The sequence below is a fragment of the Diplodia seriata genome (genome assembly GCF_021436955.1).
Source record: "Diplodia seriata strain FDS-637 chromosome Unknown scaffold_7, whole genome shotgun sequence".
In the NCBI taxonomy this organism is placed as follows: Eukaryota; Fungi; Ascomycota; class Dothideomycetes; order Botryosphaeriales; family Botryosphaeriaceae; genus Diplodia; species Diplodia seriata.
Window position 1 is genome coordinate 2380691 of NW_027117314.1, and position 26080 is coordinate 2406770.

At 56.1% G+C, this 26080-nt stretch overlaps 4 protein-coding genes across 4 annotated transcripts; 3 read left to right on the forward strand and 1 right to left on the reverse strand.

The window, feature by feature from the left end:
- Positions 1-101: 101 nt before the first annotated feature.
- MYO1_1 (class II myosin) lies at positions 102-7272 on the forward strand (the record flags this gene model as incomplete). The annotated part of the gene is made up of 3 exons (XM_066778875.1): positions 102-311; positions 362-505; positions 556-7272. 3 exons carry the CDS (start codon positions 102-104, stop codon positions 7270-7272), a joined length of 7071 nt encoding a protein of 2356 aa, XP_066631312.1.
- An 876-nt stretch (positions 7273-8148) lies between these two features.
- Positions 8149-9671, forward strand: SLS55_007457 (uncharacterized protein; the record flags this gene model as incomplete). Its single annotated transcript, XM_066778876.1, has 2 exons — positions 8149-8427; positions 8502-9671. The coding sequence occupies 2 exons, from the start codon at positions 8149-8151 to the stop codon at positions 9669-9671; spliced, it is 1449 nt and encodes a 482-aa protein (XP_066631313.1).
- Positions 9672-10169: 498 nt separating this feature from the next.
- Positions 10170-10539, reverse strand: N19M (n19m, NADH-ubiquinone oxidoreductase 9.5 kDa subunit; the record flags this gene model as incomplete). The annotated part of the gene is made up of 2 exons (XM_066778877.1): positions 10170-10213; positions 10353-10539. 2 exons carry the CDS (start codon positions 10537-10539, stop codon positions 10170-10172), a joined length of 231 nt encoding a protein of 76 aa, XP_066631314.1.
- A 301-nt stretch (positions 10540-10840) lies between these two features.
- On the forward strand, positions 10841-12379 carry WBP1 (oligosaccharyl transferase glycoprotein complex, beta subunit; the record flags this gene model as incomplete). Its single annotated transcript, XM_066778878.1, has 3 exons — positions 10841-10982; positions 11050-11888; positions 11948-12379. The coding sequence occupies 3 exons, from the start codon at positions 10841-10843 to the stop codon at positions 12377-12379; spliced, it is 1413 nt and encodes a 470-aa protein (XP_066631315.1).
- Between the last annotated feature and the right edge of the window lie 13701 nt (positions 12380-26080).

Consider the following 26080-nt stretch of genomic DNA (forward strand, 5'->3'; position numbering starts at 1 on the left):
TTCCCAAGTCACAAGTCCACGCCCGGGCTCAGTCGATAAACTCGTTAATACCCACCCGCGACGGCTCGGTGCGCGTGCGATCGAATTCGCATCGCAATAGCATGCTTGCTGGAGGCACCTTCGCTCCCAAGTTCATCAAGTCGGAGGAGATGCAGAATGCGCCACAGCTAGTCCGCGGCATCGACGGCGAAAATGACTTCTCCGGCAAGCGTTACGTCTGGCTGCGCCATCCGGAGAAGGCTTTTGTGCGCGGATGGGTTGTCGAGGAGCTCGAAGGAAACAATCTGCTCGTACAATGTGACGATGGCGATGTAGGTGTTGTACCTTGCAGGCTCTGAGCGAAGGCTGACTTCGTGCATAGCAACAAACGGTGGACGCAGACACTGTCGACAAAGTCAATCCTGCCAAATTCGACAAGGCTGATGACATGGCCATGCTCACACACCTGAATGAGGCGTCAGTAGTGCACAACCTCCACCAGCGGTACCAGGCCGACCTGATCTACGTAAGCCATAGCACAAGATAACGCCCCGGCATTCGCTGACGTTTGTACAGACTTATTCAGGCCTCTTCTTGGTTACTGTGAATCCCTATTGTCCCCTGCCAATCTACACGCGTGACTACATCAACATGTACAAAGGCCGAAGCCGAGAGGATACCAAGCCGCATATCTATGCCATTGCCGACGAGGCTTTTAGAAACCTGGTCGACGAGGGTGAAAATCAGAGCATCCTGGTAACGGGCGAATCCGGTGCGGGTAAGACTGAAAACACGAAAAAAGTCATCCAGTATCTGGCTGCGGTGGCAACCGGCGACAGCAACACACCAGGCCGGAGGAAAGCCAGTGGTCGGCAAATGTCGAATTTGTCGGAGCAGATTCTTCGGGCCAACCCGATCCTAGAAGCCTTCGGTAACGCGCAGACGGTCCGGAACAATAACTCGTCAAGATTCGGAAAATTCATCAGAATTGAATTCACCCGCACTGGGCAGATTGCCGGAGCTTACATCGACTGGTACCTACTGGAGAAGTCGAGAGTTGTGCGAGTGAACTCAAGCGAGCGCAACTACCATGTCTTTTACCAACTTCTTCAGGGGGCACCCGCCCAAATGAAACAGGACTTCCTCTTGGATGGCAAGGATCTCGAAGATTTCGAGTATACCAAGCACGGCAATGACACAATCAGTGGGGTCTCTGACTCGGACGAATGGAATTCTCTGGTCGAGGCCTTCATTATCATGGGTTTCTCTGAGAAGGAGCAGCATGAGATTCTCAGAACAATAGGCGCGGTCCTCCATCTTGGAAATATCACAGTAATCAAGGAGAGTATCCGTGCTGACCAGGCCGCTTTCGATCCCGACGCAGAAGCACAAGCCGAAAAAGTCGCCCGTCTCCTCGGAATCCCTGTCGAGCCATTCATCAGAGCCCTCTTGCATCCAAGGGTGAAGGCTGGCCGGGAATGGGTCGAAAAGGTCCAAACACCGGAGCAGGTCCGTCTAGCAGTTGATGCACTTTCGAAGGGTATCTACGAGCGCGGCTTTGGTGACCTGGTCGATCGGATCAACCGACAACTTGACCGCTCGAATGCCGGCTCTGATGACTCGCACTTTATCGGAGTTCTTGATATCGCTGGTTTCGAGATCTTCGAAGAGAACAGCTTCGAGCAACTGTGCATCAACTACACCAACGAGAAGCTTCAGCAATTCTTCAACCACCACATGTTCGTGCTGGAGCAGGAGGAATACGCGAGAGAGCAAATTGAGTGGAAGTTCATCGACTTTGGCCGGGACCTACAGCCTACCATTGACCTCATCGAAGTATCGAACCCCATTGGTATCTTCTCCTGTCTTGACGAAGACTCCGTCATGCCCAAAGCTACCGACCGGACCTTCACGGAAAAACTCCACCAGCTTTGGGACCGGAAGACACCGAAATATCGACGCTCCATGCTTCGGCAGGGCTTCATGCTTACCCATTACGCCGCCGAAGTTGAGTATTCGACAGAGGGTTGGCTGGAAAAGAACAAGGATCCGCTCAATGACAACGTCACCCGCCTGCTTGCCTCGTCTACTGAAAAGCACATCGCCAAGCTCTTCGCCGATTGCGCCGACACAGAAGAGGAGGCGGGTGCGACTCGCAATAGGGTCAAGAGGGGCCTTTTCCGGACTGTTGCCCAGAGGCACAAGGAGAACCTTTCGAAGCTCATGGGTCAATTGCACTCTACTCACCCTCACTTCGTGCGCTGCATTCTGCCTAATCACAAGAAGCGGCCGAAGCAATTCAGCGCACCACTCGTTCTGGATCAATTACGGTGCAACGGTGTGCTTGAGGGCATCCGCATTGCACGCACTGGTTTCCCCAACAGACTGCCTTTCGCTGAGTTCCGTCAGCGATATGAAATCCTCTGCAGAGATATTCCGAGAGGTTACCTGGAAGGACAGGTCGCGGCTAGGATGATTCTGGAGAATCTCGATTTGGACAAGTCTTTCTATCGCGTCGGTCTCACCAAGGTCTTCTTTAGGGCAGGCGTCTTGGCCGAGCTCGAAGAGCAGCGCGACGTTGTGATCAGCAAGATAATGGCTCGGTTCCAGTCAGTTGCGCGTGGCTATATGCAAAGGCGTATTGCACACAAGCGACTATACAGGGCCGAAGCAACACGGGTCATTCAGCGCAACTTCCAGGTTTACCTGGACCTCCAGGCGAACCCATGGTGGCAGCTTTTCGTTCGGATGCGTCCTCTTCTTGGTGCCACCAGGCAAGCCCAAGAAGTCAAGAAGCGTGACGAAATGATTCAGAAGCTCGAAGAGCAACGCCAGGCTGAGCTCGCTGAACGCGAGAGGGTCGAAGATGAACGCCGACGTGCTGAGGGCGAGATCCAGCGGATCCAGGAGACTTTGGAGAGCGAACGTGCCCTAGCCATCGACAAGGAGGAGATATTCAAGCGCCTTCAAGTGCGCGAGGCTGAACTCGTTGAAAAGCTTTCTGAGGCGGAGGCTGATTCAGAAAACCTTGAGGAGCAGTTGAGCGAGTTGATGATCGCCAAAAAGAAGACTGAAGAGCAGGCCGACGAGTGGAGGAAAGAGCTAGAGCAAGCTGGAGATATCATAAGCGGTCTCGAGACAGAAAAACAGGAGCTTGTCAACCAGATTACGGAGCTGGAGCTGCAGGTCTCCGAACTGGAGAATTCCCGGACTCAAAGGACTGCGGCGGAGGAGAAGCTTCAGCAAGAACTCAACATGCTCAACAGCCACCTCTCTCTCAAGGACAAGAAGCTCCGGGATCTGGAGGAGAAGATGTTGAAGAACGATCAGGAACTGGATATCAAACTGGCGAATGCAACCAAGGACCTCACCTCGGCTAAAAAGCAAGTCAAAGACCTCATCGACGAGAACCGCGAGGTAAGGAAGCAGATGACCGACTTGTCGAACAGCGCCACCAGTTACGAAGACCTCGTCCGGCGCAAAGATAGCGAGCTTGCTATACTCAAGTCGGAGAACAGGCAATACGAGTCCGATCGCCAAAAGTTTGATACTGAGAAGAAGTCCTTGACGACCCGTCACGAAAACGTCCAAGCACAGCTTCGTGAGGTCAAGGCGGAGATGGAGGCCATCCAATCTGCCAAAGCTCAGCTTGAGCGTGAGGCTGCCGATGCGAAAAAGCTTCTCGACGCAAAGCTGTCTGAGGACGCCGAATTTGTGGAGGACCGCAGAATCCTTGAGCAACAGCTCCAGGATCTCAAGGCTGAGCTCTTCCAAATCCAAACCGAACTCAGTCGGGAGAGGCAATCGAGGGATGACGTGGAAATGCTTGGTGAGCACAAGTACAACGAGCTCAAGCAAGACTACGACACTCTGAAAGAGGCCAAGGTCACCATCGAGAAGGAGATGTATGTCCAACAGGACGTCCTCCGCCGTGCCAATGAAGGCAAGGCGGCTGCTGAAAAGGAACAGAAAAACTACCAGGATGAGCTTCGGCAGATCAGGCAACAGTATCTCCAGCTCCAAGAGCAGAAGTTGGAGGCCGATGCGAGCGCCGAGCAAAATCTGGTGAAGATGGCAACCGAGCGCCAGACTGCCTTGCGCCAACAATTGGAGGCCAAGGACGCTCAGATGGAGGAACTTGAAGCTGAGCGCGCCCGTTTGAACACTGAGGTTCAGGGTCTTACTCAAATGATTGCTGAATCGGACACGTATCGGGCGTACAATGATCAGCACAAGGAGCGCCTTGAGCGCGAGCTTGTCACGTTCAAGGGACGCCTTGCCGCCTCTGAGAATGACAACCGCGCCCTGCTCAACAAGATCCAGCAAAAGAACCTGGACATTGCCAGATCCAACTCCAGGGCCGGCGACAGCCAACGTACGAGGATCTCTCAGCTCACGAACGAGAAGACCAAGCTCGAGGATGAGAATAAGAAGCTTCAGCGCCAGGTAGAGGATTCCCAGCTCATGTTAACGTCCCTTGAGAAGCAGAAAGAAAAGCTTTCTCTCGGCTTGGAGGACCTGAACCACGAAGTCACTCGCGAGCAAATGGCCAGCCGGAACGCCGAAAAGTCGGCCTCGACCGCTAATCTTCAACTGGCCGATGCGAACCGCAAGCTTGAGACGGAGAGACAGTTGAGGACACAAGCTCAGGCAAACAACAGGACCCTTCAGTCAACTTTGGAGAATGCGGAGAATGAACTTGCCGAGTGTCGCAACCAGCTTGTACTCCTTCGCAAGGTCTTCGAGCCTGATGCGAATGAAGACGAGGAGGCCACCTATGAGTCCGCGAAGGCCGGTATTGACAAGGCCGTCGACCTAGCGAAGAAGCTCGACGCGGCTCAGATTGCTCTGCGACAGGCCAACGAGAGGGCAATTAACGCTGAGATCCTGGTTGAAGAACTTCGGGAGCGCTATGACGGAGAGATCAACGATCTTGACGCCAGGCATTCGAACTCGAAGCGTGCTCTGCTCGAGGAACTGAGCCAGAACCAACTGAACCAGGCACATACCCGACACACCCCTAGTGCCTGGAGAAGGGACTCTGAGATCAAACGCCCCTTCACACCCCCTAACGGCACCTTCGCCCAGCGACAGCTCAGCAATGCCACGCACGACTCTGCTCGCTCGGAGAAGAGCGTTGACACTGTCACATTCAACAACAAGATGGACATGGCAGCCGAACTTGAGATGGTACAGAACCAGCTCCAGATGTCAGAGATGCGCTCTCGCCATTTGCAAAACCAGTTGGACCGCTCGCCCACTAAAAGTTGGGACGAGGAGAGCCCTAGCATGCGGAGAATGCAGAAGCTTGAGCGCGAGAACTTCCGCCTGCACGACATGCTCGATGACTCGGCAAAGAAGGTCTCGTCTTTGGAGCACGACCTCCGCAACGGCCAACTTTCGCTCACCGAGGTCCAGACGAAGTCGTACGAGGAGCTCTATGATCTTCTCAACTCTCAGGAGCATGCGAGGAAGTCGATTCTGCAGTCGCACAACTCTCTTGTGAATGAACTGGCCAGCGCAAAGATTGCTTTCGATGAGCTGAAGCAGACCAGGCGAGAGATGGAGGTTGAGCTTCGCGACTCGCGGTCTGAGCTTGCTGATGTGAACTATGAGCGCGAGCAGGAGGCTGCCAATCACTCCCAGCTCCTACAAGAGTTCTCTGACCTTCAGATCAGGCTGGACAACGAGCAGTCCAAACTTCTCGATGTCACCTCCAGCCTCAACCTTTACAAGAGCAGAGCGGACGAGTACTTCAGCAAGCTTGAACAAGCAGAGATTGCCGTGCTCAAGGCATCCCGTGCCGAACAGTTCGCCAAGACGCAATCCCGCGAAGCCGAAGATCAGTGCGCCAGTATCATGGCTGAGCGCCAACAGATGGACAACATGGTTGAGGATCTGCAGAGACAGACACAACAGTACGAGGAACGTATCGAGGATCTCTCCGCCGACCTTGAAGCCGCCCTTCAGGCCAAGAAGCGTCTTCAGAATGAGCTTGAGGACTACCGCAGCCAGCGCGCTATCGACATCGAGGACACTGAGGCATCAATGGAATCAACCCGCAAGAAGTATCAGGCTGAAATGTCGACCCTCTCCGAGGAGCTGGAGCAGGAACGCCACAACATCATCCGTGTGCGCGAGGAGAATGGCCGCTTGCACGAGGAAATTGAGAACTGGCGCGCCAAGTGGGATGACGAGATTCTCAACAGTTCGACTTGGGCCAAGGAGAAGGGCCGCTTGGAGATGACGCTGCAGGACCTCAGCAATTCTCGTGATGAGGCTGTCAGCGCGCACAACGAAGCCCAAGGCAAGATTGTCAACCTGCTCTCTCAGGTTAGAAGCCTCCGGACCTCCGTTGATGACGCCTCTGCAGAGCGCGACTCTCTTCTCAAGGAGAAGAAGGGACTTGAGTCCCGCCTTGCCGAGGCTGCTGACCGCTTGGACGAGCTGGCCCGCAGCGAAAGTCCCAGCCTCAGGAACGCCGCTGAGGTGGATCGCGAGCTGCTCGAACTCAAGTCTGGCCTCGCCCAACAGGAAGATATTGCATCGGCTGCTGTTGGCAAGATGAGGCGTGCTGAGGCTTTGGGCCAGGAGCTCCAAAAGGACCTCGTGGCCGAGCGCGAGGCCAACGTGAAGCTTCACACGGAGAAGGCCAGCATCGAAAAGAAGGTCAAGGACCTGCAGCTCCGTCTCATCGACTTGGAGACCAAGAGCTTCTCTTCCGCCAGCCAGGACGTCAAGTACCTGCACGGCCGTATCCAGGAGCTCGAGAAGTCCCTCGAGGAGGCCCACACCACGCGCAACACCGAGTCCCGCGCCAACCGCAACATCGACCGCACCGTCAAGGACCTGCAGCAGCAGATCGAGCGCCGTGAGCGGGCCAATGCCAGCATCAGCGAGGACCTCGCCAAGTCGCGCGAAAAAATTTCCACCCTCCTGTCTGCCATCGACGAGCTGCAGTCGTCTGACTCGACGCACCAGCTCGCGGCCAAGCGTGCGGAGCGCGAACTCCGCGAGGAACGCGAGACACGGCTGCGCGTGGAGCGTGAGCTCGAGGGCTGGAAGGGTCTGCGCATCGAGCGCAGGAGCGCACTCGGCGTGCCCGGCAACGGTCAGTACGGCGGCGGGAGCGATTACGGCGGTGGTGTCGGCGGTGGTGCCGGCTCCAGGCGCGATAGCTACGCGGAGCTGCTGAGCGAACTGCAGCCGCCGAGGGCGCTGGGCGGTCCCACGGGCAGCATGAGGAGCAGCATGAGACGCGCGAGCAACGGCACAAGGAACAGTTTTTTGTAGATGGGTCCGCCCTTAGCGGGGAGAGCGTCAGGCGTACTGCTGATGATGGCGCGAGGATCGATAGTGTGGTTATGGACGACGGGGCATTGGATGGTTTGGTAAGCGCTAAGGGCGGAGGGTATCGTGGTAATGAGGGTGGGCATCATGATGGATTACTATACGATGACGACGACGACGCGAATGATGATGGAAACAACCACCGGGGGCCAGGCGTCACTGTTGGGCGGAGGGGCACTATAAAGGTCATTATTCGGTCGATGGCGTTCTTGTGATGGGAGGATTTACCTTTTCTCGTTTTGTAGTATCCCGCTTTTCTTTTGGGGTGGTTAGGGATTCCATTGAACGCGAGGCAAAGAGAGAGTGTGTACTAGGTATTTACTTTTACGCTAATTCTACATCTTCTACTGAGTATCCTTGTTTCCGACTGAGGTGTTTGGAGTTTCCCTTGTGCGTGTACTTGCAGCTGGGCAAGAGATGGAGCCACCCTTCACTACAACATTGATACATTCGATAGGGAAATTCCAAGTGATAGTATCGTGCTTCAAGAAAGCCTTGTCAGCCAAAGGGTCTCAATTACAATCCAAGCGAACTTGGTCAGATCCGACATGTGAGCCTGAAGTGGGTGACTGGTTGCGAGGTCGCACTTACCAAGTCTATCCTGATGACTGCTCCCGCTCCTGCCTGCAAATGCTAATAAGTGAGGGACGCACCAGATGACGCACGGGTTCGGAACTCATTCACAAACTTTCTGCACCGTTAAATTCCTCCACTGTCTTCCATCCCCCCAACCTCTTTCTCTACCCACTCCAAACAACTCCAAGTTCAAGCACCGAAGACGGACAACTGAACAAGGGTCCACACAGAGCACCCGCGGCAATGGCTCCACACTCTCCATCGGCTTCTCCTCCGCGAGATGCTTTCCCTTCGTTTGCCAACGGAGACGTCGACATCGTGCTCACGCCCGTCCAGAAGCTTCGCCTGCACTCTGACGTCCTCCGCGGCGCATCCGACAAACTTAAGGAATTGCTCACCATCGAGTACGCCGCCGTGCTGACTAAGAAGGCACTCAGCGAGGGCGTCAACGTCCGGTACCGCCTCGAGCTCGTCGATGTTTCGACCACTCCTGGCGACAACGTAGGCAGGCTGGTCAAGATCGTAAGCAACCCGCCTGCGCGCCCTCCCTTTCTTTCTTCTTGGAAATTATCTAATGGTAACTTTCCCGATCGCAGAGACTCGACCACAACGGCCGCCCTGCGCCCAACCCAGGCACCCCCCGCGCATCCATGGCGCTCTCCTCCCACGGCGCCGACCCAGCCTCACGCGCCATCCTTTCCGCCTGGCTCTCCGCCTTCGGCGCGCTCTACGGACGCGAGATGCACCTTAACACCCAGAACCGATCCGCCGTCAACATGGCCGACGAGGACTACAGCGACTACAACGACGACGAGGAAACTCTCCACCACCACCATCAGAAAAGGAAGGCGACGACTGCGGGGACCATGACCGATCTCTGCGACATAATCGCCACAACTTCGACCGTCCTCGACGTCGTCGACTACCTCCAGCTACCGCCCAGCATGGTGGCGCCGCTGGAGCTGGCGCTCCTGGGCACGGAGCAGACGCTGTGGCAGAGCGTGTGCGCGGCGCCGCTGGCGTGGGTCGAGCTGGGCGCGCGGCTGCGCAGCTTCGCCATCTGGCGCGAGGCGGCGGTGCACGTCGTCGGCGGCTGGGGCGACGGAGAAAGCGGCGGCGGGAGCTGCGAGTGGAGCGTCGCCGAGAAGTGTGCGCTCAGGAGGGAGGTGAGGGAGCTGTGCGAGCGCAAGGCGGCGCGGTTCGAGAAGTGGAAGGAGGAGTTGGAGGAGAGGCTGGTCGGGTACATGCACGAGAAGCTGAGGTGGGATGTGGGTCGGGAGAGGGGCAAGGGCAAGAAGGACCACGAGCCGGACGTGTTTTACTGGCAGGCGCAGGTCCTCTGGGGACAGTGGCTGGCGGCGAGGTTCAGGGAGGGCGAGGGCAAGAGGGCGAAGGATGGCGGGATGGCGCTGTACCGGATGATCTGGGAGGGCAGGTTCTGCGATGCGGTCGAGGAGCAGGCGAAGCTGGCGCCGTTGACGCCGGGCGGCAGGAAGGTGGTGAGCGAGATCGTCGATGAGATGAAGAAGGACCTGAAGAAGATGGTCGAAGGCGCCATGATCTCGAAGCTCAAGCTTGACCAGAGCAAGATGTCGGCGAACAGGATGACCCCGTTCGTCATCGAGATGCGGAACGCGCCGTGGAACAAGAAGGAGATCGACCACCGGGGCTCGGCTCACCGTAACAAGCGGCCTCGACTGGAATCCGAGATGAAGCAGGTTCCGGACGAGGAAGACGACCTTGAGGATCACATCGCTCAATCCTAGTCCCTGGACTCGCCATGATTTTGGAAAACGGTGAAGATGGAACGGGAAAAAGTGATCTGAGTTCCTCTTTTGGTCATTGTTTCTGGACTGGAGCAACTCGCTGCTCGAGGACCCGTGAGACCAACGGCCATTTGCTGCTGCAAGGCGGAGGGAACAGATCGAAGATCGAGAACAATCGAGTTGAACCAAATTCCACTAGACTTGGCAACTACTGTAGAAAGGCACGGAGTAGACTAGAAAAGAAAATGGCACTGTTGATGACAGAGCCCAGCACCTTGCACCTTGGAATTTGGTATTGGTGTACCGAAAAACATACAGACCGCACGCAATCATGCTCCCGGCTGGTCTTGATATCAGCAAAGCCGACTTCTGCCCTACGCGTGGCATATTCTTCCACATCTATTCACACTCTCGACTGCGGAGACGGCGTGCATCTAGGCGGTGTCTCCCAATTTCAATTCTTGAATTCAGTATTATTCCATCCACTTCTCCATGGACCTAGTCATCGTAGCCCTCGGGAATCTGCCTGGGGCCCTTGGGGACTGCAGAATGACCCACACGTTAGTGATGATCCTGACTGAAAACTTGGTCTCGCCCTCAATGCCGATTTACGCTCTCCATCCCTCTACAGATGCCCTCTCGCGCGTCGCTTCCAGGGTCGTATTCCGCGGGCGCACTTACTCGGGTAGGTGAACGGAATGGGCGGGCGGCCGACCGCGTCGCCGAGGAGGTTGCGGATGGGAGGGACGGCGACGACGGTGGCAGGACCGCAGAGACCGACGACGATGGAGTAGAAGATGGCGGGCTTCTCGTGGGAGCACCAGCGCAGGTAGCGGATGGGCTGGGACCAGAAGCGCGGGGTCGACATGGCGGGCGGGTCGCGGACGAGTCGTGGGCTTTGGGCGGCGGGGCGCAGGCGGAATTGGAGGGCGGCGGGGGGCGCAATGCGGGATTGGAGGTTGATCGTGAGGTCGGCGTTGGAGGTCGCTGCTGACTACGCGGGCGGTGATTGGCGTTTGGGGCAGAGCGGCGGAGGGTGGGATTCTCCGTGGCGTCAGAGCTCCCCGGGTCTTGGCGCTGCGTGTACGTCTGTCCGCATACGTTGCCCCTACAAGCTCACGACACGCAGCTTGCCAATTGCCTCCTCCGCCCACTCCATTGCCAGCACAATGAAGTGGTTGACTTCGCTCCTGCTGCTCGCCCTCGTTGGCATTGCCAGCGCCCTCAGCGCCGCCGGCTCCCGGACACTGGTCGTGCTCGAGGACGAAGCTGACAAGGACAAGTATTCGCAATTCTGGTCCGACCTCACTGGTACCGCGCCCAATTGCCCCTCCCATGCTACTGAAGCTCGGACATGGCTGACTCCGCTTCGCTGCAGGTCGTGGCTTCTCTCTGACCTTCAAATCGCCCAAGGACGACTCGCTTGCGCTGCTCAGGCTCGGCGAGCGCGCCTACGACCATGTCGTGATCCTTCCCACCAAGTCCAAGGGCCTCGGTCCCAATCTCGCACCCCAGTTGCTCGTCGACTTCATCAACAAGGATGGAAATATTCTGCTGGCTCTCTCCGGCGAATCGGCAATTCCCAGCCAGGTCGTCAGCGTGCTGCTCGAGTTCGACATCCACTTGCCCACCGACCGCAATGCTCTGACCGTCGACCACTTCAACTACGACAAGACCTCCGCCGCTGAGAAGCACGATGTCCTTGTTGTCGACCGCCCCCAGAAGCAGAAGACGGGCGTCAAGAACTTCTTCTCTGGCGAAGGTGTTCTGGCTGTGCCGCACGCCGTTGGCCACACTCTGGGCAACGACAGCCCGCAGTTGGTCCCCATCCTGCGCGCCCCGAGCACGGCATACGTCTACAACCCCAAGGAGGACTCCGAGGCGGTTGAAGACCCGTTCGCCGTTGGAGAGCAGCTGGCGCTCGCTTCCGCTTTCCAGGGCCGCAACTCTGCTCGCCTGACGGTTCTCGGCTCGGCTGAGATGCTCCAGGATGCCTGGTTCGACGCCAAGGTTGACCGCAACAGCGTCAAGGGAAAGACTGCCAACAGGGAGTTTGCCAAGCAGCTCACTGCCTGGGCTTTCAAGGAGGTCGGCGTCCTCAAGGTCGGCCGCCTGCAGCACTTCCTCAACGAGGGTGCCGCTCCCGCCGGCCTCAACAGCTCTGACTTGAATGTCGTTGAGCACAACCCCAAGATCTACCGCATCAAGAACGACGTGGTGCGTACAATCACCTAAGCGCCATGAACTCCGGGCATTTCCGCTGACAGGTAATACAGACCTACCAGATCGAGATCTCCGAATACGTCGAGGACCACCTCGAGCCTTTCCTCCCGGCGAAGGGTGACGCCGTCCAGCTCGAGTTCTCGATGCTCTCGCCCTTCCACCGCCTCGAGTTGACGCCCCTGCCGCCGTCGCCGACGCACCCCAACTCCACCATCTTCACCGTCGACTTCCGCCTGCCCGATCAGCACGGAATCTTCAACTTCCGCGTCAACTACAAGCGCCCCTTCCTCACCAGCCTCGACGAGAAGCGCGAGGTTACCGTCCGCCACTTCGCCCACGACGAGTACACGCGCTCGTACGGCATCAGCGGCGCTTGGACCTGGGTCGCCGGCATCTGGGTGACCGTCGCCGGCTGGTTGGGCTTCGTGGCGCTTTGGCTGTACTCGGCGCCCAGGCAGGCCGGCGGCGCGAAGAAGTCGCAGTAAAGGGCTTGGGCGTGGTTGGAATTATGAAAAATAAAGGAGGCATATAGTTGGATTTAGCTCGGGGGCTTTTTTTTTTTTCTCGTGCTAGAGGAAAAGAAGAAAAACGGTGTTTTATTTTGTCACGGTCTCGTCCTTCTCTGTGATTGCTTCTGCGTGTGGAGATATGGTGTGTCAGGCGAGTATATCCAATATGTATATGGTTTGGAAGATGAGGGAATGAAAAACTTTGAAAGGCTTCTTGAATGCAGTTGTTTGTCTTTTGGGAAGCTCTTCAGCGTGTGAAGTCTGATTGAAGAGGAGGGATTTTCTCTTGCAAAGATTGTTGATATAGATAGTTTGAATTGAATATCAACAGTATTTAGCCTCTGCTTCACGTCATTTTGCGCATGTTAAGATGACCTTGGTATGGCTGCGCGATTCATATCATCAACCACACCATGAATGGTTCCAGGATATAACGCCATCCTGAACTTGTCTTTGAATGCATATGATTTCACTCCATGATCATTCGATCCCAATATCTAGATTTAGATGTACATTCAAGGTTCCACTGCTATGGTAAAGCTCAATTACACACGGCACTGCAAAAAATGAAGATTTCGACAGTTATCTGCGGCGCCAGAGGCAACGTGTGAGACACGATCAAATGACAGTAAGTAACTCATGGCGGGGCCCTGCACGTGGAACGGGGGGACAAAGGCAGGCGCACATGCGCATGCAATGGATGGTCCCGCCGCAACCGATTCCCCCCGGTCGCCTGCTCGAACGGTCATGAGAGTGGCTTTTTGTCACTGGCTACTCGCATCATTCAAATAGACAGCCCCACCTCGGCCCGCTGTCCAACTTGCTTGACTCTGAGAATGCGGACCACATCCTTTGGCCGTGTGAAGGGCAATCGAGCCAAACGCTTGACTGCCGTAAAATATTAAAATGTCAGTCACTTTGTCTGCTTCTCGCTGCTTGACAACATCGTGTTTTCGGAACTTTTTTCTTTTCCAGGGGATGGATGGTTGGACGGGTGGAAGTTGAGTAGTGGTGAGTGATGATGGTAGGCTGGAGAGAGAGACAGTGACGCAGTGCAGCATTGGATCTTGGTGACTGGCGACATCATTATGTCGTAGTGATGGTGATGCTAGGGAATGGTTGGTGCTAAGAAGGGGAGGTGGCGAAGATGGGTTGGTGGTGATGCAGGAAGAGGGGGGCGGGAGGGTATCTGCGTCACATGTTCCGAGAAGAGTAAATGAGGTAGTGTCTCGCTAGGATGCAGCCATCGTTGACATTCCTAATGGAGGTAAATCAAGTGGATGGGTGAGTGGATGCACTTATATAACTTTCAGATCGCAGACGGCAGTGCCACAGGTCATGTGCATAGCCATTGCACCTCCTTCGGTGGGAGGTCACTCCCTCGGCCGATGCAGCACCTCGTGCCGCACGTAGTTCTAGTCACCAGCACCAGTCCGGGCCCCTGCCCAATGCTTTTTGCCGAGGGACCTGCCTGCTGATATATACAAGCACGGTCATCACGGATAACATCATCTGAGCGACATCTAGCCTCTCCGCCAAGCCGTATATATACAACCCACTACGCAAGGTTCCCCCCTCCCTACTCGACAGCAGTGTCCAGATGGCTTGTCTTTCTTCGTGACACCATCTCCAAACTGTATAGCCATTCCTGTTCACTGGCTCCTGTGTCGGCACAGAGCCGTTCGCAAATGATTCGAGGAACTGACCGACTGTTGCGCGTGACGTTGTACCATAGACGACACAGGTCTCTGTTTGGGTGGTGGCAATAACGTTGAAGCTTCAGCAGCATTTTTCTCAAACGATGTGATGAGGCTGGCCTCTGTGATGGTGAATGGTAGCGGTTTTTTGCCATAATGGATATTGGCATTTTGGTTGAAATGTCTGAGTGTACAGTCTCGCTTCCTTGTGAATGTCTCCTCAAAGGCTTTCGTCAGCGTGATCTTGGAAACTCTGCGGTACAATCAATGATTTCGTATGACCTGTCACGAAGAAGGGCAACCAGTGTGAGGCATTTTATTTACGAAGGCCATCGTGAAGACAGTTCTGCTTATTTTGGGTTCTTGCGAGTAATTTAGAGGCATTTTGGTACACTTGACGTAGTGCTTCCTCGATCGCTTTGCTCCTGGAGCCCAGCATCCAACAGGGAATTTTATGACTCGTAGTCTCCAGTGTTTTGCTTCTAGCCAAAGATTCAACTATGAGGTGGTAATAGAGATGTAATACCAGCGGCGTATCCTGAAGTTACAGATACAAATATCCCACACGACTACATGGCAAACATAGCCAAGTGCACCATGTCGGTTAGAGGTTGAAGACGGGAAAGGAACTCTCTGAAGACTGGTCGTTTGATTTTTTGAGGCATGCTGAAGAGTGACAAGATCCTATACGATGCACCCGGTCAAGCGGTTAAGCCATTGGGACTACACGCTTGAAGGTCAACTACACTCCGGTCTCCCCACTCCTGTTTTGTCTGAGTAGTAATAGCAAAGGAGCTCCCGGAAAAGCAGATAGGAACAGCTAATATTTTGAATGTTGCCTCCTAGTCCGATGGACTCATCGAGGGACTTACAGTAGTTAGAGTGAAGCACAATGTACAAAAAAATTTGCACGCGGTGTTTAGCTTCAGCTCGGCGTTTCGGGGGTTGCACGGCTCTTACGGCTCAGGTAGATAACACCGACTGCTTCCAAATGAAAGAAAGTCTGGGAGGCGAAAGGTAAGAAGTGGGAGGAATAGTGCTCTGCAGGGCCGTTATAGCTTCCACTTGACACTTAACAGCAATATCCTAAGCGGACCGCTCAAAGTTTTCCGAAATTTACGATCCAGAAGTCTCGGGAGCCGATTGAGGAGCATTGAAGTCCTGAATCTGGAGGGTTTCCACATCTTATACTCCAGCAGCTGGGGCTCTTGCAATTTTTCGTTGGGGCAAACTGAGCCCCATCAGGTACATAGTCCGTCCAAGTGCCTTCGCTCCGGGCATCTCGAAGCTTCCGGAAGGCCACCTTGAGATCGACACGAAGTCGGCCCCTCTGTCCAGTTCCTGCAGCGAAAAAAATGAACAGAAGATAGCCGAAGGTCCACCATGATCGACGGCAAGGGCGGTCAAGAGTGGTACCTGCACCAAAACCGGTCAGGCCGCGTCAACGACATCGGGCGTCAAGCGGTAAACGTTTGAAAATTGCCGCTGGCACAGACAAACAGAAACACCGCACGGGCTAGATGGCACTTTGTCGTCCCGGCGGGCATCATATAGCGGAATTGAATGCCATGCTGGGTACAATTGGGCAGAAAAAGACCCATTGCAGTGGATCGCTTCGAGGCAATCCACAGGGTGAATCGCCTCTGGGTTTGAGCGACAGGGTCTCGGTTGGTCGAGGCTTTCCGGAGGGGCTCGTTAGCGTGGTCAGAATGGCATGTTTTTCGATTGAGGCGGACACGCCGGCAGACCAGGGACACGTTGTCCTCAGGCAACGAGGGTCCTGACTGGTTCGCCGCCAAGCGTGCGGCAGGTTATTTTGAGATCTGGTCCGACGACGATGAGAGGACGGAGTGCCTTGTGGGATTGCGCTGGGCAAGAGGTGGTGGCGGTAACAGTTGTGGGGAGCAGGGACCATGAGACGGACCAGACCAGCCTTTGCGATTCGAGGCGGCGGCGGTATTCGTTAGCGGCCGGGACCGTTAAGATGGGGATCTGAAAGTCCAACGGTCTCGGTGAGCAAGCAGATCATGTCGGCCTGATCTTCGTGGGACGAGCCGCCAGTTGTTCAGAGAGGTCATGGAATTTGGACGATGGAGTTCTGTGAGAGGCAGAGCAGGCGAGCAGCTGGTTGGGTGGGGTCTTGATCCGCGTGGCGGTCACGCCCGTTGACCCAATCTCCCCTGACCGGACCGTTTGTTGGTGGCGGGAACTAAGGTGAGCGAACAACGTGCGACAGGGTTGATGAGGAAGCAGAATACGCTGGTGCTCGGACGCAGAATCCGATCGGCAACTGAAGTGTGAAGACCTACTCGAAACGGAAGGTTACGCGTCGGCAACCGCGAACTCGGGGGAACCACGGCTTCCGCCACACGGTGCCGCGCCACATGTGCAAATGGAGCCTCATCCGTTGAAACCAGCTTGCGAAACACGGTGTGCGCGTTGCCTTGCCGGACTTCGCCTGGCGCCTCCAATGAGAATGGCGCAATAGCATGTCGCACCAGGGCCGGCATCGAGCGATGTGCCTTGGCTTGGCGCGAGTCGGCAAAGCTCGCTACGAGGCTCCACCGCAGGCGTTTGGGCATCCCGGTGCGCGATGAGATGAAGCGGCCGGCGCAGGAGCCCAGGGCAATCGTTCTAGAACTGCGCTATCAGCTTCCGCCGCTCGGGACAAGCTTTCTCGGACCGTCGATTGAGTGCTCCTCGGGCGCCCGTTTCAGAAAACTGGCTCTCGAGATAGACTCAAATTCGATGCAAATTTGTGTAAACAAGCCTGACTCGAATGCTGCTTTAGCGATGGCGGTATCCTGGACGAGCTGAGCAGCGCCAGCAATGCTCCGCCGAGCCCGCCGCGACTGCGCACTTTTCACCCAAGCCGGCGCGGATGGAAGCGGGTCCCTGGGAGCAAGGCGGAGCATGCATCTTGCATGCATGCCAGCCACGACGGGAGCTCGGATACGGCGCTCGTTCGATCCGCGGCCACGCAGCGGTGGCTTGCGTCTACGGAGTGAGACGGCACAGCGTAGCCGGCGGAGCGAATAATGTTGCTGCGCAACCGCTGTATGCAGGAACACGGTGGCGCATGCCGGGCGGTGGCGGAACCAAAGAAGTCGATGACCGGAGCGAGCGGATCGACGATGATAGCCGACTGGCGACCCCGAGCTGAGGAGAGCGAATTAGCAAGCTTTCCCGTCAGGCCTTTCTGGCGGAGTCGGGCTTAATGAAGGCCAGACGCAGGCTGCGTCAGCAGCGGGACGGATGGTTCGCCGGCACGACGGCAGCTCTAGGCAGCACCCATCCAGCCGCAGCGGCAGGATGAACCACGAGCCAGAGTCCGCGCAGCCCGAGGGCGCAGCAGACTCGGCGGCCGAAGCTTCTCGCGGCAGCGTGTTGGGCGGGGCGAGGGTGGTGTGAGGGTCAGGGCAGCGAGCGCGGAATATTGGAGCGATCTGGGGAAGCATGGGCGGTCGTCGAGAGCTGGCGGATGATCATCGCCGCACAGCTTGGGTGCGTTCCACGTGAGGCCGCGGCCTGGCACCTGGGTGCGTGCTGCTGGTGCTGGTGCTTGGTCCGGCCGGCGGCCGGGGGGGAGTCTGGAGTCTGGGCTGGCCGCGGTTTCACTGGGCTCTTTGCACGATGCGGCGTGCCGCTAGCTGAGGGTGCGCCCTGCAATCACAGCCAAGCATCTGGCCGCGCACAGGCCGCCAGCTCAGAAAACGCACCCGCAAGCTGCCCTGCTTTTGCACCACGCTGCTAGCGTCACAGGGCGCCCGCCTCTCTGCAGCCTCCTTGGTCCTTCAAGCGCCCTAGACCCCCACCGGCCAAGCGCCTGAATTTCCCACTTGGCCTCTGCAACATCTACATCATCGGCCCTGCTCCCTGCTCCCGTTGCGCATTAATTACCACCGCCTCCCGCCCCAAAGATAAATATATCCCCAGCCCCCATCTGTTTCTGGCCATCGCCGCCTTCCAGAATACCTCTCGACTCAAGCAAAGCTCAACCAATTCGCCAATCATCCGCCAGGCCCGCTGCTATATCTCATCTCAACCACCACCACTACCACTCACCACTCACCACCACAATGTTCTCCTGCGCCAACTACGAACGGGGCTGCCGTGGCCGCTGCAACGCGCCCAACGGCCGCTGCTCGTCCTGCATCACCCTCAACCTCCAGGCTCCTGTGCGCTCCAACAGTGCCTCCTCCATCTCGTCCGTCGAATCGGCTTCCTACTCGGCCATGACGGCGTCTTTCGCCTCTCTCGCCGCCAAGGGCAGATGAGAGGTGACTCCTGCACAGTACACTGCTGCACATCCACCATGACCATCACTACGACCACCATCCGAACTACTACTTTGGACTCTCAAACCCACACCAACCCACTCGTCGGCTCCTGGTCCAAACCACTCTCCCAACAAAGGCCGCACCCCGCCGCCTCCGGGAAGAGGAGTCTGTCGTTCCCTCGTACGATCTCTGCCGGAGTTTTCACGCATTGGGAAGGCGGATGGTCACCCCACGAAGGAAGGAAAGGGAGCGAACTTGGGCGCCCAGGGAGGCTAGCTTCAGGAATCACGAGACGGGGGTTTTTACGATTGACACGAAGCATTACTGGGAAGCGTTCTCACCATTTGGGGGCACCGAGGGCAACAAGGGCACATCTGGGTTTAGCGGGACAGAGGCACGGTTTTGGCCATTTCTCCAGGGTTGTCTAACAATGTTCCTGGTCATGATCACTGTTCTAGCGCAGGCGCCTAGAGATCATGTTTTCTTTTCTTCTGTTTTTACACTTCGCTTCACGATTGATATCCCGATTCCAAATACATTTAGGCTTGTTTAGTACTACCAATTTACACATCTACCAAAACAGCAAGTTGTCCCGCTTACTCCATTTGCATGCAGCGTGGCCTGGCAACGCGTCCCACCCGGCAAAAGGCCAAAAAGTTACAGGTCACATTACCGACAGCCCGTTCACTATTCTCACATGCAGAGAGCAGATGCATTACTCGGACAGAATGACCGCAGCAGCAGCAGCAGGGGGCCGTGTTGTTGCGCGGCGCATAACCTTGGTTCACTGCACTCGTGCCCACGAACTCATCTGACCATCCCCAATAGTCCGAAGCCGAACATTCGCCTCGTTTCCCTGCTTTCTCCACCCGAGCCCCCGGGAGCCGAGCAAAGAAAAAAAAGAGGAGAGGTCTAGAACGGGCCTCCTATACCGCTGATCGACGGCGGCAAACCACCGCAAAACCAAAAGAGCGAGAACGCAATAGTCCATGACGGTAGGACCACCACGCAGCAGATCATGATTTATCATCGCCCGCACTTTTTGCCATTGCGAAGAAACGCCTGTCGGCAAAACCAAAGAGTGGAAACGAATCGGAAGCAAAGGGGGCAGGAATGGAACAGCCGAGGCCGAGCCGCCGCGCGGCGACCTGGGAGGCCGACGAGGGAGAAATGGGGGTGCACTGGTCGTTGCGTGTTTTCCGGTGCGGGCCAAACGACGACCGACTCATGCACCGCAGACCCCCTCACCCTCACGCACCAACCGACAGCCACAAACGCGCAAGTGACGCACCGACTGATTGAATGCATTGCGCCATCATCCACATCCCTCTCTTGTGTCCTAACGCCGAGCTTCCCACAAGAAAAAAACAAAAAAAACAAGTGGGACACGCGCACGCACTCTGCTGCTGCTGCTAATCACTCACGCAGCACGGCGCTGACGGCGATCCAAGCCGGATGACTGGCAGTGGCGCAACCCTTGGAGGCTTGGGCTCTTGTCTTCCGGTCTGATTTTTGCTGGGCGTTTCGCTGCCCTTACTATAGGCCCTGTGCTTTTGTTATGCACGCGCCCGTCCTTTGCGTTGAGAGAGATGTCACTACTGCAATGGGCTTCACCGCGGCTCTGAATTTTTCAGTTGTGAGACATGGGAGACTGTCGGTCAGCGGGATTGATCATCCACGCACCAAGAGTGACAGAGCGCGTAGGCGTGCGCCTTTCCGTCTGTAGCTGAATTTTTTTTTCCTTCTTGGAGTTGGTTTTCCGGCCACCTCGCTCCTCACGAATCCTATCCATACAATCGTGACGCACTGACACGCTGGTTGCGGCGGTCCTTGCTCCGGAACTACCCTATCTTTCTGCAACCTATATACAGTGCAGTCTCACTAATGGGTAGTGGCTTTTGCGTGGGCCGTATGATTGGGCAAATGCAAGTGAGCCCTGGGGGTCATATGCAACCTCACAACCGCCTCCCCACGCTCCTGCTTTCCCCACGCACTTGGGGCCCTCGATTGTCCGTCATCCTTGTCGGGGTGGGTTTTGTGGGGGATGGACGCACCTCCGCTGTATGTACATATATGCAGCTGCTTACACGGGATGCATATTGCCCTTGCACGGGGTCTAAGGCACGCATACATGAATTGATGAAAGAGACTACGAAGTAGTATCGAATAGAGAGGGTACGTGCATCGACCCCATCGTCATAGCGATCATCACAATCACCACCTGCAAACCCTATGAGCGCAGCCTCACCACAATCAGGTCACCACTGACGACATTCGCAGGTGGAAGGGAAATAGGGACAACGTGACGTTCCCCTCTTCCTTCTCGGCGTCTTAAACACCAAGAAAACGCCGAAGGGAGCTGCCGGCTCCTCCCGGCAGAGCTAATAGCTTGTTGTGTATAGCCGCCACCGCTAGGTTGGATCCAGCCTTGTATTGAAAGACGTAGGCTCCTCTAGCCCCCCATCTGCATGATGACGCCGGGGCACGCTCTTCAAATGTGGTGCCATCCTGCCTTCTCAAGGCACCGGAGCGGGACCGGCCGCTCTCGCCCCACCTGGACCACTTGCTGGTTGGCCTTTGCTGCTGCACTCCCCCACAAGGTGTATGCAGCTGCGTTGGCGGGGGGATGGTGGTTGGTGTGTTTTGCGTCGTGCCTGTTGCCCTGCCTTTCGTTGCGTGGCACTACTCTGTGAAAGCAATCAATGCACAGATGCCTGATAACGTGCGTGCATGCAGAAACAATGAATGAATGCATGCTGTGCTCCGAAGCGCAATGCTAAGCGAGCTCTCCATTGAAGGCTCTCTCAAGTGCGGAGAACAAAAAGTGAGCAGATGGTATTACGTGGAACACTTAGACCAACTGCACCCTTTCCCCCTCTCTTCTGCTTTGCCCGTCGCACCGTTCGAGAAGAAGCCATCATAGAAGGTGAAAGAGCCGGCGACGGCAGCGCTAGCAGCGAAAGCCGAGGACCGAAGGAAAATTAACGCGGCCCCGAGAGCACCCCTTCACCACTTCCACATCTAGAAGCAGCAGAGTCGTGATGTCGGATAGTTAGTGCACGCGCCTCTCGATCGCGGTTTTGGCTGGCAGATCGGTGCTATTGTTAGCAACCCTGACACAATCACGAGGCGGGTGGGGAGGGGGAACAAGGGGGTGCGAAGGAACAGGAAAACAACGCGAGCGTGACGAAACACGAAAAGAGAGGAGACGAGAGAGGGCCCAGCCAGTCGTCCGGGAACGGTCATTGAACAACCCGACGTAGGTGGCTTGCGGTGGGATGGGGCAGCTCATCTCCAATGTGGTTCCAGCCAGCCAACCGACCAACGCCGAACAGCCAGCCAGCCAGCGCACCCCCCTTTGCCCCGGGTTATGGGAAGAAGCGGGGAAAGGGAAGCCAGAAAGATGACGACGCAACGCCAGGCACAGAGGCATGGATGGAGCTGCAGTGAGCGGATGGGGTAGGTGGTAGTTCTCTGCGGCGGTGTTACTTTCTGCCGTTTGGATGAGCGCTGCCACGTTGCTAGACAGCTATCGACAGCTGAACATCCCATCCACGGCTATGCCCGGAAGACCACGGAAGAGTGCGGCGGCAGTACCACTACTCGCGAGCTCGCAAGCAGCAGCAGAAGAGATGAGGAGGTTCGCGCCGACGTCGTCTTTGCTGGGAACGAAGGGCGAACCCCTCGACGGTAACCTCAGCGGCGCAACGGCCGCGGCGGCGTGCGGTCCGCGCGATTTGGGCCGCTCATTAGCAGGGCGCTACGGCTCCAGGCCCGAGCTCGGGGTCGTCGTCGTCGTCGACTCGTTGACGCAACAGGCATGATGCGGCCTCACTTTGGATCCAGCTGCTCATCAGCAATCGCCAGCCAGTCCCCACGGCGCCGCGGCAATGTGACTTGCAGCCAGGGCACGATAGGCCGCGGACAGCGAGGTTTCTTCTGCTCGCGGGCCCCGTCACACGCACACGCACGCGCGCGCAGTCGCAACGGGGCCTCAACAAAGGTGTCATGGTCAGGGTCTGGCGGTAATCACGCTAGACGGACGGTGAAGATGGCGCTTCGGGCGACGGGAGCTTGGACGGGATGGCTGAGAGGTGAAGTTGCTATGTTTAGGCGCGTCTGGTTGGTCGAGGCTGAAGCGGAGCGGTGTGCACGTGGTGCGGTCGAGGGCAATACGGACACGAGGATCTGTGGAAAATGAGGCAGGCAAATTTTTTCCCTCTCGCCTGGTGCTATTCGGGGCATTGCGCCGCGCGATGTGCCACCTCAGATGTGCACTCAGCGAGACAGCCGGGCAGTGTAAGAGGTGGGGATGGGCGATGCGGTGTGAGATTCTGGCGGTTGCGACGGCGCAGCAGCGAGGCGCCGAGGCAGAGCGAGCAGAGCCTGGGGAGCGCAGGCTTGAGCCCTCGGCCGGGCATCGAGGCGTCGAGGCGTCGAGGCGTCGAGGCGTCCATGAGCGCGCTGCGGGCCGGCTGATTGTGGTCGAGTCGTCGCTGCCTTCTTGAGTCAGGGACTCGGCCGCGGCTTCTGATCGTGTGCGGGTCGCTGCCTGAGTCAGGCACGCGGCCTTGCAGACGCCGGCCGAGTCTGCCAGCGTGCATCGGCCTAGCTACATGGTGAGCGAGTAAGCAGACTGCGGCTGTCCGACGCTCGTCGCGCGCCAGGCCTGCGCGACGAAGCTGAAGTCGACTTTGGATTGCCGCTATCCAGGATCGGGGCCCGACTGCAACGGACGATCGCGGCGATCGCAGCACCGCCCGCGCCCACGGCTCTCCTGTCACTGTGGCTGGTGAGTGCTGCGAGCCACCCCCCGATTTCGAGCGTCGACGATCCGCATTGCGCAAACCGCAATCTCCTGCATTGGCTGGTGGTCTGACTTCCCCATCCTGCAACTCCCGGATCTTCGCGGCCTAGACTCCAGACATCAGGGGATCGTAGTTTCGATCGTGTGGAGCAAGATCCACTGTTTCACACGCAAACGTAACCACGACGTACATACACCATCTGTACCTCTGCCACGGCCACGGCCACAGCTCTATTGCTCCACCTCGCTCCCGCCCTCTAGCTCTCAGATCGGTCCCGCGCGTGCATACGCGACTGCTGCAGCTTCAGGGGAACCCCAAATCTGCCACTCCCCGTGCTCCCCCTTCCCCGCTCGCTTGCAGAATCGACTACCAAAGACGCGTACCATGATCGGCTTTCCTGCTCCCCACCCCACCTCCTGGATGTGTAGTGTATAACGTCTCCCTGCCAACGTGCATCTCAGCGATCCAGACCTGCGTCTTCATCAATGCACGTGGCTGGGATGGACCAGCAACTGCACCCACTCCTTCGCTTACCCCCAAAAGCCAACATGATCTGATTCATCAATCCTACAATCTTGAACAGGTCTCGATGTCGAACTCTGTTCTCGCGCCTCGTTATTAGGCTTCCCCGGCGGGGCCGGTGCCAGCCAGCCCAGCCACATGGCTTTTGTGGCCGGGTTATCCCCCAGAAAGCGGCACGCCGTCGGTCTTTCTTTCGAAACACCAAACTTGCTCGTGTGGGGCTTTCGTCGGCGCCTCGCCATCTGCGGAACGTTACATACAGAGTTCGGGACATTATTCCATCGGCTTGGCCGGCGGAAACCCTAGGCTTCCGCGCTCCCACTCTGCTCGCCTCATGGTTTCACGAGGCTGACGTGCGCCGTAGTTGTCGAGTATTGGAAGTTACTCCCTTGCTTTGAGCTCAAACCATCTCTCTGCAACCCCTGGAAGGCCACGACAATCGCTGTTTGGGACCGAACCAGATAAATAACTATACCAAACGTCTTAGTAGGTTTTGAGACCGTTCCACGATTGTCGCAGTGTTGTTTTATTATAGCAGCATCTCCTTTCCGTCACATGGCAGGGAAAGCCAGCCCTACGAGACCAAGGTACAGGGAGAAGGTATGCCGCATGAAAGTATGGTACCGAAAACGGTAAGCGGAAGCCTGAAAGAAGCTTTTTCTACCACTCTAACGGAAATGCGCTTGTCGAGATTACCCCACTACTACTTCATGATCTAGATCATGCAGGCTGTATGCGCCAAAGCTCAATCGATAGTTCTCCACATGGTTGCTAGGCTAGCCTTTCTCCACGAAGCGTTCATGGTCGCCAAACGGGGGCTCACTGTCCACGAATCACAGCATCGGATATCTTCTCATCTCATGAGTGGTAATTGTTGCTCCGCACTTCGATAGCTCACATTCAAGATCCACAGACTGTTGTGAACGAGTACTGTGTTGTCGCGCTCGCAGAGTAAAAGAAAGAAATGATGAAGGACGGCTGTCTGTTCCGATGATGAAATGGAACCACATCTTCTTTCTCACGTGCCTCTTTTCATCTTGTGGAAGTGATGCTGAACAATTTTGTTGTCAAGATCATTGAAATTCTTCTCTGTGGCGTGGGCGAGAAATCTCACCTGTGTATGCCAGCTCGCGACTCGTAGTAATTCCTCTTCTTAATCATCCCAAGGTTTTGTTCTTCCTTCTTAACAATTACGGGTTTTCTTGATGTACAGTTTCGTGTCTCATGCCACTGTCAATACCAACACTGAAATTTCGTTCACCATCTATTCCACCAGTACTGGAGTACTACTGCGAGGATGCGCCTGATTCAGAATATATTCCCTCCCGCCGTGGCCGGTCCGACAACGAGTTCAGAATCTGTCCCGCTGCCTAAGCCGCTGATACGCACTACATGTTGCCTGTCACTCGCTTTCCTTACTGCTGGCTGTTCTTGTCTGTTTCTCTGCTTCAATTAACTGACCACGAGACCACCATCTTCATCATCTCAGCCTGCCAATCATCATCACGAGGGAACGAATAGAATCCACAGCAACATATATCAATGCTACTGTATTGGTAAAGGTTCTAATCGGGGCAGTGGCGAGGACGAATTAATTATGGGCAACAGCTTCGAAAAAGCAGTGTTAGCTCGTTTCGCAAGGGCAGTTTAATGAATGCGCTAGCTCGTATGAAGCGTTAAATAAAGCCTTCACACAGCTTGAAGAAGGATGAAAAGATTCACAGAGAATGGTGTGGCGGGCACTTTATATACACTTGAGCTGGGTTGCCTTGGTCTCGAAGATCGGTGTGATTCATTGATTATCACCATACAGTAGTAAGTCCTGATCATTCCGTGTCTGTTTAGGACTTTAGAGCCTTTCTCCGTGGGAAGCTGAAGTGAACATCTGGGCGTAGATGTAATTGTGTCCACCGTTCATGTCAGTCAGACGCAACATATTTATTCTACGAGACATGTTTGAGAAGTCCTAATTCTTTCGCAACTCACCGTAACCATCTTAGTTTGAGAGACATATCTTTCGACTTCCGACACCGTTATGATACGGATGTGTATCTCACAGCCAGTCGCACCCCGCCCATACTTCAATGACCATTCCGGAGAATCAGAACTATCTTCGCAAGCTTCCATTAAATTTCTCGACCCCTACAAACTTTCCAACGACCGGTAGTCATGCAAAAAGGCAAAAACTAAACCCTCCTCGCGAACGTCACCAACACCCGCAAATTTCCAGGCGGATGCACAAGAACACATCGCAACTCATACCCGACCTAGCCCACCCACAATAGGCACAATACGTCGCCGCCTTCACTTCACTCCACACACACATAAACAGCAATACTCGCAAAGCCCATAAAAGACACTCCATTTTCA